Source organism: Fukomys damarensis, unplaced genomic scaffold (genome assembly GCF_012274545.1).
Source record: "Fukomys damarensis isolate Sample0158 unplaced genomic scaffold, DMR_v1.0_HiC HiC_scaffold_31, whole genome shotgun sequence".
NCBI lineage: Eukaryota > Metazoa > Chordata > Mammalia > Rodentia > Bathyergidae > Fukomys > Fukomys damarensis.
This window is the reverse complement of record NW_022900943.1, coordinates 13,055,506-13,068,790: the sequence shown is the minus strand read 5'-3', so window position 1 is coordinate 13,068,790 and position 13,285 is coordinate 13,055,506. Positions and strand designations below refer to the sequence as shown.

The 13,285-nt window shown below is 41.5% G+C and overlaps 2 protein-coding genes across 5 annotated transcripts in view; one reads left to right on the top strand and one right to left on the bottom strand.

Moving 5' to 3' along the window:
* Spata6l (spermatogenesis associated 6 like) overlaps nucleotides 1–13,285 on the bottom strand; it is a 73,139-nt gene that overhangs the window by 55,086 nt on the left and 4,768 nt on the right. The window contains exons 1-4 of one of the 4 annotated variants that reach the window (XM_010620845.2): nucleotides 9,405–9,459; nucleotides 9,249–9,328; nucleotides 7,761–7,790; nucleotides 3,385–3,429 (exon numbers count right to left, since the gene is read on the bottom strand). In XM_010620845.2, the coding sequence (XP_010619147.1) occupies nucleotides 3,385–3,429; nucleotides 7,761–7,790; nucleotides 9,249–9,281 (108 nt within the window). In that variant the 5' untranslated portion in view covers nucleotides 9,282–9,328; nucleotides 9,405–9,459. Of the gene's footprint in view, nucleotides 1–3,384; nucleotides 3,430–3,584; nucleotides 3,662–7,760; nucleotides 7,791–9,248; nucleotides 9,329–9,404; nucleotides 9,460–13,285 lie in introns of those variants that run through there. The other 3 variants (XM_010620841.2, XM_010620842.3, XM_010620843.1) reach the window with 3 other exon arrangements.
* On the top strand, nucleotides 5–4,080 carry Plpp6 (phospholipid phosphatase 6; the record flags this gene model as incomplete). Its single annotated transcript, XM_010620852.3, has 1 exon — nucleotides 5–4,080. A coding segment is annotated over one exon (675 nt), but the record flags the coding sequence as incomplete, so codon positions are not given.

The following is a 13,285-nucleotide window of genomic DNA, read 5'->3' as shown; positions in this document are numbered from 1 at the left end:
CTTCCCCCTGGCCGCCGCGGGACCCTCGCAGGCGCCCCCTCCCCCGCTGCCCGAGGAAGGCCGCATGGACCTGAACCCGTCCTTCCTGGGCATTGCCCTGCGCTCTCTGCTGGCCATCGACCTGTGGCTGTCCAAGAAGCTGGGGGTGTGTGCGGGGGAGAGCTCGTCTTGGGGCAGCGCGAGGCCCCTCATGAAGCTGCTGGAGATCTCGGGGCACGGCATCCCATGGTTGCTGGGCACTCTCTACTGCCTGTCCAGGAGCGACAGCTGGGCCGGGCGCGAGGTGCTGATGAACCTGCTCTTCGCCCTGCTGTTGGACCTCCTGCTGGTGGCCCTGATCAAAGGGTTGGTCCGAAGGCGCCGCCCGGCCCACAATCAGATGGACATGTTTGTTACCCTCTCCGTGGACAAGTACTCCTTCCCCTCAGGCCACTCCACAAGGGCTGCCCTGGTGTCCAGGTTCATCCTGAACCACCTGGTACTGGCCATTCCGCTGAGAGTGTTGGTGGTGCTGTGGGCCTTCGTCTTAGGTCTCTCCAGGGTCATGTTGGGCCGGCACAATGTCACTGACGTGGCTTTTGGCTTTTTCCTGGGCTATATGCAATACAGCATCGTGGACTATTGCTGGCTCTCACCCCACAATGTTCCATTCCTCTTTGTACTGTGGAATCAGCAATGACACTATCTCACTGATGGTGGCACCCGGAGGTCTGAAGGTTTCCACATTCGATGATGCCACGCCTAAACCAGTGGCCTCTCAGACGTTTCGGGCTTTTTGGGGATTTCTGGTGTCCTGCCAACTTGATATGTTACTAAAGCCAGAGCATGTGTAGGCCATTACTAAACACATCCATATTAGAGAAAGAAAAAAAGAATCCCTCTATTATATACCTATTCAACAACTGTTTCTGTCTCCAGGACAACTGCAAAGAAACCAAGCTGTAGTGGTTTTACGGTTGCTGTTTTTTTAAAGCTGACATTAAGATTTGTGCTGTGTAGTAATCCCATAAATCAACATATCACTTGTAAATTGAATTTTGAGAAATAAACACGATCTTCATTCCATAAATATATATGCAGATAAGCCACATACTAATCCTCGTCCTTTTCCTGAGATAGCTGTGAAACAGTATTTTAAAAATTGAAGGCATAGATAGGTTTTTCCAGTCTATTCCCTGAAGATCTGTTGTCAAAAATGGGGAAATTTCTTCTTAATCCTGATTTTCTTGGTAAGCTTTTATATATTATCTCTTCCACCTTTGTTGATTGGCAATGAGAAAAGAGATTATTGAAATCTTTCCCTACGCCTTTAGAAGGTCTTTGGATGTTTTGTTCCCATGACTCTAATACTTCTTTTAGCATTTGGAGAGCAAATCAAGAATTTAAAAGGTGGACATGTCTCAGGTACCCACACAAAAGTAAGTATGAATATGACTTCACACTAATTCTGTGGACAGCCAGCAGCATGGCATGAAAGAGGGCAGAGGAGTTGGCTGCTGGGCAAAGTCAGAGGAGCAGAGGGTTAAAGTTTAGGGTTAGGCTGGCCACATACTACTATGTCAGCCATCAGTGTGACAAGAAGCGGGGCCCTGGTGCCTATTTTCTCCACTGCATAGTGTTCCCAGTAATAAAACAGGAAAATAACATGTTTTATTCCAATGCACATGCATAAACCTTCTCATATACACCATAAGAAAGACCTCTGGTTTTTCACATGGAATTCATTTTCTTGTAAATAGCATGCTTTAGGTAACAGTATTTAACTTGAAATTCATCAGGACAGGCTCTTTCTATATCAGGTACCAAGTATAACCCCTAAATTCTGTTTACATTGACCTGTACCTTTAAAGCTGTCATCCATGGTGTCTTCCCCCAAATCATTATGACTGAAACCCCCAAATCCATGGTGGACTCTGCTCATTATTTGATGTGGAAAGACATGAAAATCTTTTAATTACCTATGGAACTGGTATCTTCAGGCAATGACTGATTGTTTTGGTATTTGTGAATGGAAAGAATTATAGACTGATTTGTCAGAGATCCGGATAGGAACCTTAGAGAATGGCTGTGATAAGCAAGCTCTGATCAGGAGGAAGTGCGGACTTTGTGAGAAGGAGAGCTATACCAAAAGAGGAACTGCTACACCTCTAAATACAGTTATTTGTATTCCTACAATACCCTGAACACTGACCACCTCTTTACTTGCTCAATCAGCCATACTGTAAAGCTCTAAGTGGTGTGGTGTGGTGTTTAACCTCAGAGAGATCCTTAGCTTGAATCACAGCAATATTCAGAGTAGATATTGGAAAGCAGTGACATTTCCTCTGGCAGTGTCTACAAGTCTGAATACTGGGGCTTACCTTCTTGTCTTTAGTTATACTTCTAGATTCCCTGTTTTAATTGCCAAGGCCTGAGTTTGCTGGCATCTGAAGCACTGAACGATTCACCTGACTTTGGGGAGCAAAACCTAAGCAGTGCAGAATAGAAAACTGATTTCTCTGTCAGTTAATTGCACAATATAAATGCCTTTTGAAATTCAGGATAAAATTAATGTTGAACGAAGTGAGATAAAAATGTCTGCGCTGATATGGAAGACATTGGTCAGCTTCTCAAGGGTTCTTCCTGCTCAATTTTGAGAGCTCGCAATTGTGCTAATTGAGAGCACAATTAATACGGTCTGGCCTTATTGGCTGTCAGTAGAGTGGGACAGAATAAGAAGTTTGTATTACCTTTGTTTCACGCCTGCATATATGTTGAACCCTCAGCATTTACTAATGGTATGGAAGCTAGCCAGATTTTCCTTAGCACTATCTGCTTACCTTGTGCTTATAAGCATGGCCTGTACAGAAACCCCTAGGATCTTGCAAGCAAAGGCACACTAAGGACAGATTGAAGAATTGGAAAATGGAAACTGAAATGAGAATGACAGCTCCACAGAAGAACAATAAAGTCACTCTGCCCCAGCACCTCACTTAGGAAGGATGTGGTGAATAATTATAAAATATTTGTTCATTGATTTTCCCTTTTGAAATTGACAAGCCAAAACCATCGCTAAAGGAAATAGTTTAGAAAACATTTGATTGGTTCATAATGAGAGCGGATTATCAGGAATATTATACCCAAACCAAGAAAATCCTACTTGAATTTCATGCAGTGTTTCAAAACATTAAAAATTCATGCTAAAGCTAAGAAATACCTTGGCTTTGGAAGAATAAAAAAGTGGGAAGAGGCTGCGCTGAAATGAAGCTTAGGAAGACAAATATAAAGAACCTTAAGGATAACAAAATGTTGTGTGGCGAGTCGGGCAGGGGTGGTGAAGACAACCCAAACCATTTAAGACTCTGACTTGGGGTTTAAGGAGAAGGGGGTTCGTGGATTTCTTACCGCCCGGATCTGCAGCTCCACCGCCACTTCCAGAGGCATCGTTCCCTGCGTGGGCAAAAGGACTGGAATGACAAGTTCCTTTTGTGCCAAACCTTAAACCAATTTTCCTAGGGCAGTTGTCCCCGGACGCTTCCCCAGTCCCCTATCCCCTTGCACCCCCATGTGTCCCCTGGTCCCTCCCACCCAGACAGGTCTCTCACAGCCGGAGCGGAGGGGTAGGATTATAGAAGGCAGAAGCGTCGCGTTGCTATGGACACTCAAAAGCTCAACCTTCGACCTCAGAACTGGAGCGAGGCCGGCGCAGGCGCGCGCCCCGCCCGGTCTGAGCTGCTGGAACGCGCGGCAGACTGTGGGCGTCCCGGGGGTGGTAGCCTCAGCTGGCTGCTCAGTACTGGCGTGGGAGCTAGGTCTGCACAAGCCACGGGTCCAGCCATGGGTCCTAGTTTTCAATCCAATCGCTATAAAATGTTTACAGTTTCCAATATGCATGGAATGAGTCCCGTTAAAATGTAGGTACTAGCCATTTTTAGTGTCCACGCGACCCCCCCCAGACTCTGAAATTCCTGTAACAATTTCAATTTAGTACAGTTGTCTATGCCTGGAGGTACTCTCTTGTTTATCTTTATGTCCTTGTGTTTGGTTTAGAAAACACGGTCACCGTCACTAACAAGATATTGAAATGCGAGCTAATTAGAAATGGAGGCATAATTTATATTTAAAAGTTAGGGCTGGGCGTGGTGGCACAAGCCTGTAATCCCAGCACCTGGAACGCTGAGGCTTTCTGAGAGTTCGAGACCAGCCTGGGCTACATACTGAGTTCCAGGGCAGACTGCATTACCCAGTGAGACCCTGTTTCTGATAATAATGATAATAATAATAATAATAAATGATAGGTATCTTTTGTTAGCAAAAAATAGGAGTATTTGTCATCCTTTCTCTTCATTGTATTGTCCAGCCTTTCCTGGAGTTTAAAACTAGCAAAGAAACTGTATTTGCTGAATTCTTGGTCACTAAAAATTGTCTGAGTAACAAGCAGAGCAAGAACTCTTAGTAAAGGAAATTCCATTTTTCCGTTTACTGTATCTGATAAAAAATAAAAGAAGGGAGGGAGAAGGGAGTGGCTGCTCCTAGCTAATTCAAAAAACCTGGAGGGCCACTGCTGCCTCTAAAAATAGTGTGTGTGTGTGTGTGTGTGTGTGTGTGTGTGTGTGTTATTATTCATTTTTTCATTAGAGATTTATACAATTGGAAATGGTACACAAAGATGTTCCTAGAGGAGAACTGGGTGCTCATTTCAGTAACTGCAGTTCCTTTACCTGCAAGGGAAAAAATCAGTGTGATAAGGATGGTGCTGTATCCCAAGTCCTTCTCCAATCCGAATGCTCTGTCTCTCTGCACTCGGTGGGTGCCTGGCTACCTGCAGTGTCCAGAGCACTGATTCGCCACCTTACAGGGGCTCACTGGCATAGGACCTATGCTGATTCTTACAGGTAAGTCACCAATTGTCTTAGTCACTTTTCTCATGGCTGTGATAAAATAGCCAGTACCCAAAATGAAGGGAAGAAAGGTTTATTTGGCTCACAGTTTGTAGAGGTTTCTGTCTGTCATCAGCTGGTTCCAGGGCAGGGCGGCATGGCAGACAGGCATCGCAGAGGAGAAACAGTTCATGGCAGGAAGAAGGCAGCAAAGCAAGTGAGGGAACTTAGCTGCTTTTTTTTTTCTGCCCCTTTTATACTCTATCTAGGCTATCAGAATTAGGGTGGTACCACACCAATCAGTGGACTTTAGTAGTCACACACCCTTAACACCAGCATCATGCATTCTACATCCAGCCATCTCTGAAAATGCCCCACCTGTGACCACATGAAGCTTTAGAGGGATATCTCAATACAAACCATAACACCAATACTAAGATATCAGAGTGATAATCAAAATAGATCTATAAGTAGTTAGCTAGAAGTATAATGGAAGGGAAATGTGTAATGAGTATCTACAAAAGCCTGGGCACATCACATATGTTAATTAATTTATCCCCACAATAATTCTTTATGGCAGAAGCCTATTTTACAGATGCAGAATCTAAAGCCAAACAGCCTTTTGCCTAAGATGATACAATTAAAAAGGACAGGAGTCACATTTAAAGGTAGGTGTGTCCTAAATATCACTGTCCCTACATCCTATTGATCCTAGAGCTACACCAACCCATCATATGCTTTCTAGTCTTTAATTCAATATAACTGGACTCTCCTTGATTGGCTTCTCAGACCCAGCCCTCTTCTGGTTTCCCTTCCATTCCCTGGCCCCCTTTCTGCCCTGCTCCTTCTCCTCCAGTAAGGGGGGATTGAACCAAGGACGTTACGCATGCTAGGCAAGAACTCCACCACTAAGCTACAGTCCCAGCCCTATTTATGTTTTTCTTCTGAGTTGCCTAGTCCAGCCTCAAAATTTCAATCCTCCTACTTCAAACTCCATGGAGCTGGGATTATGGGCATGTGTGGCACCATGCCCAGCATCTAGCCATTCTTTTTCTTTCTGTCGATCCTTCTCTACATGGCCACACAATAATATCTATATCCTTTGCTTTCCTCAATCTATATCTTTGGTAGCATCCAAACTACCTCTGGGGTATCATCCAATGAATGTAAATAAGCCTGTTTGTATAGTTTCCATGATTGTTGACTTATTATTTGTCTCCAGAATCTGTAAAACCCTGCATGAGTGTTTGAATATAAAGTAACATAGGGGATGACCAGTGAATACCTTGGAAGAGATGTTCAGTGTAGAGATGGCAAAGCCAGTCTGTACAAATCAATGTACATGGGTAAGAGGGCGTCTCACCACATCAGGGCAAACTGAGGACATCAAATGAGAAGGAACCAGGCAGAGATCACTGAGTCAGTCAGTCCACTGTGGGAATATTAGGTGAATTTATAGAGAATATTTATGCTCTGTTGATTTCCTCCATCATGATTGTCAGACTTCCAACTGCCATGGAGATGCAGAAGTTGCTACAGGTGCAATGACTCTGGCCCACTTTGCAAAGTGATTAGTGAGGGTTCCACCTCTGCCGAAGGCCAAACCAAGCCATTCAAGGACTGGACTGTTACTCCTTCAAGAGAATGCTTCATTACTGGTGACTCTTTGTGGCAGCAAACAGACCCCAGTCTGTTTCTGATCAGTAGTGCAGCCTGATTGGTAGTGACATCAGCATTGCTGAAATGACAAACCAGCACATCCTGTTCCAGAAAATGAAACCATACCCCAAATGGGAATTTGCCAATGAGTAAATTAGCAAAGAAAATGACAGTCCATTATGGCTGTGATTTCCCTTTTAACTACAAATTTTAATTAGAAGACAAAATTATAAACACTGCAAATGACAGAAGCAATAGACTATTTTGTGGAGACATTAATAGGAAGGTGTGAAGAAACACACAGTGTTGGGAGTATAAATACATACAATGTATTCTCTATGGTCACCATAACAATCACAGCTTTGGGGCTTTAAAATAAGACACATTTATTGTCTTCCAGTTTTAAGGAGCAGACGACCCACACAGTCATCACCAGACTGAGGTGCCAGCAGGGCTGCATTCCTTGCCTTCTTTGTTTTCTTGCTTTTCCATGTCTGGGAGGCTGCTCTTATTCCTCGGCATAAAGCTGCCTTCCTCCCACTTCAAAGCCACCAACATCGAGCCAAGTCTTTCTCCTGCTGCCACTTCTCGGTTTCTCTCTTCCAATTTTGAGGACCTTTGCGATCATATCAGGATCACCCAGATAATCCAGGACTTCTCTTTTAAAATTTTTAGTTGATTAGCAGCATTAATTCTATCTCAAACCTAACTTTGTCCTTATTATGTAAGATAACATACTCATGGGTCTCAGTGTCTGGTGGTTAATCTTGACTGTCAATTTGACTGGCTGGGTGTGTCTGGGTCATAGAGTTGTAATCCTGGGAGTCTATATCTGGTCCCTGGCCCCTTTTTCTCTGGGTTTTCCCCTGCTCTCTGCTTCTTGGATGCCATGAGTTGAACAGCTTTCCTCCTTCACGCCCTTCCACCTTGACATTCCTGCCTTGGAACAAGCTGACCATAGACCGAAACCTCAAAAGCCGAGCAAAATAAACCTCTCCTCTCTTTAGCTGTGGATGTCTGACATTTTGTGACAGCAACAAGAAAGCTGAGCAGGACACAGGGATTGTGGATATCTTTGGAGGCCATTGTTCTGCCTATTACAGAAAACATCTTGAGAATAATTTACAATGTCTATAAAATTTTTTTAAATTTGATTCAGCAATTCCACTACTAAGAATGTATCCCAGGGATATACTTACAAACACAGGGCTGGAGATTTAGCTCAATGATTCTGCCACCTACCTTATAAGCACTAGGTTCCAAGTTTGATCCCTGGTACCAAAAAAAAAATTATTTTAGACAAATACAGACGTATGCTGTATCACTTTTCTTTATAAAAATAAAATACTATAAATAAATGTTCATTAGGGTCAGATTAAATTATGGTTTAGACATATGGTAGAATATTACACAGCATGAAAAAAGACAAGGCAGACCTATAAATCCTAACAGTAAATTATCTCAAAATACAGAACTAAGAAGAAAAAAGCATGGTGCAGCTTTTTGGTCTATACTATAAATTCCATGCAGTAAAAGTAGCCATGAAAGTGTGTCCACCACTTCTGCTTCTAGTACAGGGTTTTTAAATCCTGTGATCTGTGATTGTCCTGGGGGGTCCTGAACTCCCTGAAATGATAAGCAATCTTTCCTTCATTTGCAGATATGTGTTGTTCTGGAGGGGAGCCTATAGCTTCCTTTATCGTCTGAAAGGGAGTCAAATCAGGGTGTAGGGTCACTGCTCCAGGGCATGCTGATCAGTTCAGATCCTGTGCCAAGATCCTAAGTCAAGAAAAAAGTCACTTGGGTTATGTAACAAGGCTCTGGTGAGGAAAGAGGGTTTCTTCTCTCAACTGTATCCACTCAACCTTAATAGAGGTAGTTGTCTCTCGAAGGACATAAACATAAATGTTTATTCCATAATGCATAACTTAAAAAGACTTCAAAGTTCTGTTCTAAGCCATTTATGTATATTCAGATGCAGGGGATTCATTTGTTAGACCCTGTGATCTTCAGAGCCAGTGAATTATTCATTAGCAAGTATAGGTAACACCAGCAGGTTGAGTTTCCTAAGTGAGCTATGCATCAGCATCTGTGAGAGGGCCGGGGATTTAGCTCAGTGATGCTGCCATCTATCTGCCTCACAAGCACAAGGTCCTGAGTTCAATCCTCATACCAAAAATTAAAAATAAAAGACTGCTTTGTTCAAATTATTCAACAGAGTCCACATATTACATTCGGTTGTTAGGTCTCAACTATCTCCAAATCCAGACAAAGTCCCTTCACCCCTTCCATTTTTCTTTTTTAATGACAACAACTTGTCAGAAACTGAGTCAGTTGTGCCATAGAATTTTCCACATTCTGGATGGGACTGACCCTTCCTTGTGGGGTCATTAAGGGCGTCTCCATCCCTTTGTTTCCTTTAAGTCAGCTCTGGAGCAGTGCTGCCCCTAAGAAACATTCCGTGATGCCAGAACTATTCTACGTGCTCTGTCTAGTACAGTAGTCACAAGACTATGGCTATTTTACTATGGCTACTTACTATGGTAATTAGTGCAAGAGAGAATCTGAGCTTTAAATTTATGTAGCTTCGGTTCTCTTGTAGAGTGGTGAGGGGCTATTGTCTTGGACTGTGTAGCTCTAATAGCTCAATTAGAGTCAACTTGAACTTTCTTAGCAAAAAATGTTTTGTGTGTGCTGCCTATGAGTCATAAGGGGGGCATGTGACATTACCTGTAGTGTCATCCAACAAGCCCTTTTATACATTCATAGCGAATGTCAGGAAGGTAACATGTTCTCCTCTGCAGATGAGACTGTGAGAAAGTTAAACTGTTAAGAAAACATTTTAAAGTAAGACCTGAAAGAAAGATAAATACAAAAGACAGTTACCTCTTGAGTCTAGAGACTGAGCTTGCTTAAAAACTTATGGAATATTTGAGACTACCTGGAAAATAACACCAAGTAATTAATTTTCATAGGTATGATTTAAAAAACCCTATGTTTATTTAAGACAAATAATTAACATTGTTTAGAGATGCATACTAAGTTATGTATTAGTAAAACAATCTAATGCCAGGATTTTATGTTTAAGTACTCCAGTAAATGAATAAAAAAAATAAAGCAAATGTAGAAAATTTTGATAGTTATTGAATCTGGGTGATGAATATATGAGGTTTCTACAATTCTATATTTTTGTGTTTAAAAATATTCATTATAAAAAAATTTTTTTGAGACAGGATCTCACTATGTAGTTTAGGTTGGTCCTGAACTCACCAAGTAACCCAGGCCTCAAACTCAAGGAGATCCTCCTGCCTCAGCCTCCTGAGTGCTAGGATTACGAGCGTGCACCAACACAATCAGCTTTTGTTATAATAATCTTTAAAAGTCTAACATGTACTTGAAGTAGATAGAAAAGCTAACATTTCCTTTTGTGGACTGCCTTCTGCCCTAAAATAGCCTATCAAAAGAATTTTTAGTGACATCATCTAGAATTTCCTCTGATAACATCTTACATACATACAAGAAAAAGACGCCTCATTGTGTGAGCCATAAAGAGAAAATGTGGTGGATCTATTCACCTCAAATGCAGATGAGATAAGCAAAGTATTATGGTATATAATATCTTAAAAGTAACTGAGAGGGAAACCCATTTATAGGTAAAGGTAGTACTGTATTATAAAAGCAATGTTCTGTGTATCCAAAATGTGAGCTGGCAACTTGGGTCTTCCTTTAAGTATGCATACTTCTCCATGGTCCCTTCACCCCCAGTATTAGGAGCTCTTCCAAGGAAGACACCAAATGACAACTGAAGGGCTTTTAACAATTTTGAAGTCATCCAGGACCTGGACCCCCACACGGGATCTCTTTTATAGAACTTTATTAGAGTTCATGAGTCAGGCCCATATGTTACTCTTTGGCTTGTGCATGTGTAGGCTAAGTACTTATATAATGAAGATATAGATTCTCAGGGACTGCCCTTGGGCATTTTGTACAATGTAGTTGTTCCATTTAAAGGTAATTTCTATTCAGAAAGAGACTAACTTGCTCCTTTGAGTTTCAGTGGGCTAGCTCTGTGGGTAAAGGGGTAGTAAAAATTGTAGTGCAAAGCATTTTCTAAGGAATTTTATTTACTTTCCAACAGAGAAAATAGAAAAGAGTACTATCAAATTTCAAAACGTGGGGTCAGGGATTTAGCTTAGCGGTTCGGTGGCCTGCCTTGCAAGCACAAGGACCCGAGTTCAATCCCCGGTACCAAAAAAAAAAAAAAAAAAAAATTTCCAAAACTTGTTTTTAAAAAGTATCTACTATCAGGGTGTGGTGGTACACACCTGTATTCAGGAGGCTGAGGCAGGAGGATCACTGTGAGTCGAGGACAACCTGAATTACATGGTGAGTTCAAAGCCCTGTGTGTGTGTGCGTGTGTGCACACACATATGTGTATTTTGTGTGTTTGTGTGTCTATGTGACTACTGTCCTTTGACACAAGATCAAGGCCCAGAAATCAGACATAGCTCAAGATAAGGCCACTTCTGATTTTATTATATCTATGCCTTTGTCTTCTGCCAAAACATAACTTTTTCTGTTCCCTTTTCATATTCTCCTTCCTTTACCTAGTCCAGAATACTTTTTTCATTTACTCTTGTTTCCATCCATTCATTCCCATTTCCATCTATTTATTCAGTACATATTTACACTATGTACAGGGCACTGATCTGAGAAACGTAGGTAAAATATAATTAAAAAGCAATCTATGCTCATGTGGTGCTCACATTCTTTTGAAAGAAAAATATATATAAGTGAACATATAATGATGAATGTAACTGTATTGTATACCTAAAATAAACAAACTTAATAGAAAAAAATAAGCAAACATAAATGATATAATTAGCATATGATGAGTGATCAGAAGGGAATAAAAATTTAGTCAGATTCTAAGAAGAGAAGCATGATCACTAGCAAGAATTTCAAAGAGCTAATCAAAAAGATATCCAACAACAACAACAACAAAAAGATATCCAGGCAAAAGGAACATCAAATACAAAGGGCCATGAGACAGGAAAGACAGTGGGGTGTTTAATGAAAGGAAAAAAAAAAAGCTTGCTACTTAAGAGTTACACTGCTACTAGACTGCACAAGAAAACAGTTACAGCTGACAATGTGGCTGTCTCATAGCCATACCTCTTCCCTTGCTAAAATAACTCCAGCTTTGTTTGGTTAGTGCTGTATTCAACTTCAGGGAATGAATAATTATTTAATTCAGTCCTGTTCAATGAGATAGAAGGAGAGAAGGTCACTAGAAACTTCTGAGAGATATTTTTTTACTCCTGATGTGACAGCCACAAATGAACAAAGCTAGTTTTTCTCCTCTCTCTGCTTTAGCTGCTGTTCTGTTGTGAAGTGAGGTCCACGTGATATGCTGCAAAATTATTTTTCACAATTTATGAAAAAAATGAGGTGTTTCCATGATAAAAAGAACTTAATGAAATGTATGACCACCAAACCAATAGTTCAAAAAATTATTAAGACTATCCTACAAGGACATGAAGCTAATGATTCCAAAAGGTCCAATAGAAAGAATGCATCAGGTGGGGCTAGCAATTAAATAGAAAGGAAAGAAACTAAAACAACAACAGGAAAATAATACAATGAAAGGAATGCATCCACACCTATCAATTATAACTATCAATGTAAATGGATTTTGTTTTTGTTTTTGTTTTTTGAGACAGGGTCTCACTATGTAGTTGAGACTGACCTGGTACTCACTATGTAGCTCAGGCTGGTTTTGAACTCACAGTGATCCTCCTGCCTCAGCCTCCTGAGTGCTGGGATTACAGGCATGCACTACCACGCCCAGCCTGTGGTGGTAACTTTAAGAAGTGGATGAAAGCTACTGTATCAATTTGCACATTCTAATCACTTTCCAGTATCACAAGAGATATTTTTTTTCTTTATAAATAGTGCTAAACGCAGCTGGTAAAACCAGAGGCTACATTCGGTATTGCTGCTAAGAGACATTTCTTCACCAATGTTGTATATGTATGAAAATGGAGTACTTTAACACACCCCACACTTTGTATTGGAGAATAACTTACAATTATTTACAATAATGTAAATCTTTTTAGCATCAGCATTTTAGCATGATAAAAGAAGCCTAAAGAGCTCTGTTGGGGTCAGGGGCTGAGGGGTAACTTTTCAGGTGAGAATCCCAAAGAGAAGAAAGCGCATTGGCAACAAGCAGTCACAAAAGTCTTTGTTCCACAGCAGTTATAGTGCTCATTACACATATTGAGGCACCCTGAAAAACAACAGCTGTGTGACCCTTCATGACCACACTGTGCATGAGTGGTTGATTTATGGTTACACCGGGGCCTCCTGTTGGCTGTGTGCCTATGATGATGATGTGGTCATTTCCTCCAGGAGTCCTCAGGCGCCTGGCTTTGACTGACATACCTCACAACTACCCCAGATAACCTCACTTCTTTGATACCTGTAGCCATTGTATTTTTAAAAAATCAAGGTCGTTATCAATGTGTTGTACAAAATAAGCTCTTTGATGAACACAACTATATAGTTTTTAAAAATTGTTTTTCAAGAACCTGTTGGCCCTGCATTGGTGCAGCCCTGGAGGCTGACCCACCCCACTGGCCTTGTCCTGGGATCTAGAGCTCTACTTTGTTCTCCCTGACCCTAGGGTGAAGGAGGATGAATGACAAAGAGCCTTGGAGTCGGCTTAACTTGGGAGCGGACAGGGGATTCCTACCTCTTCACAG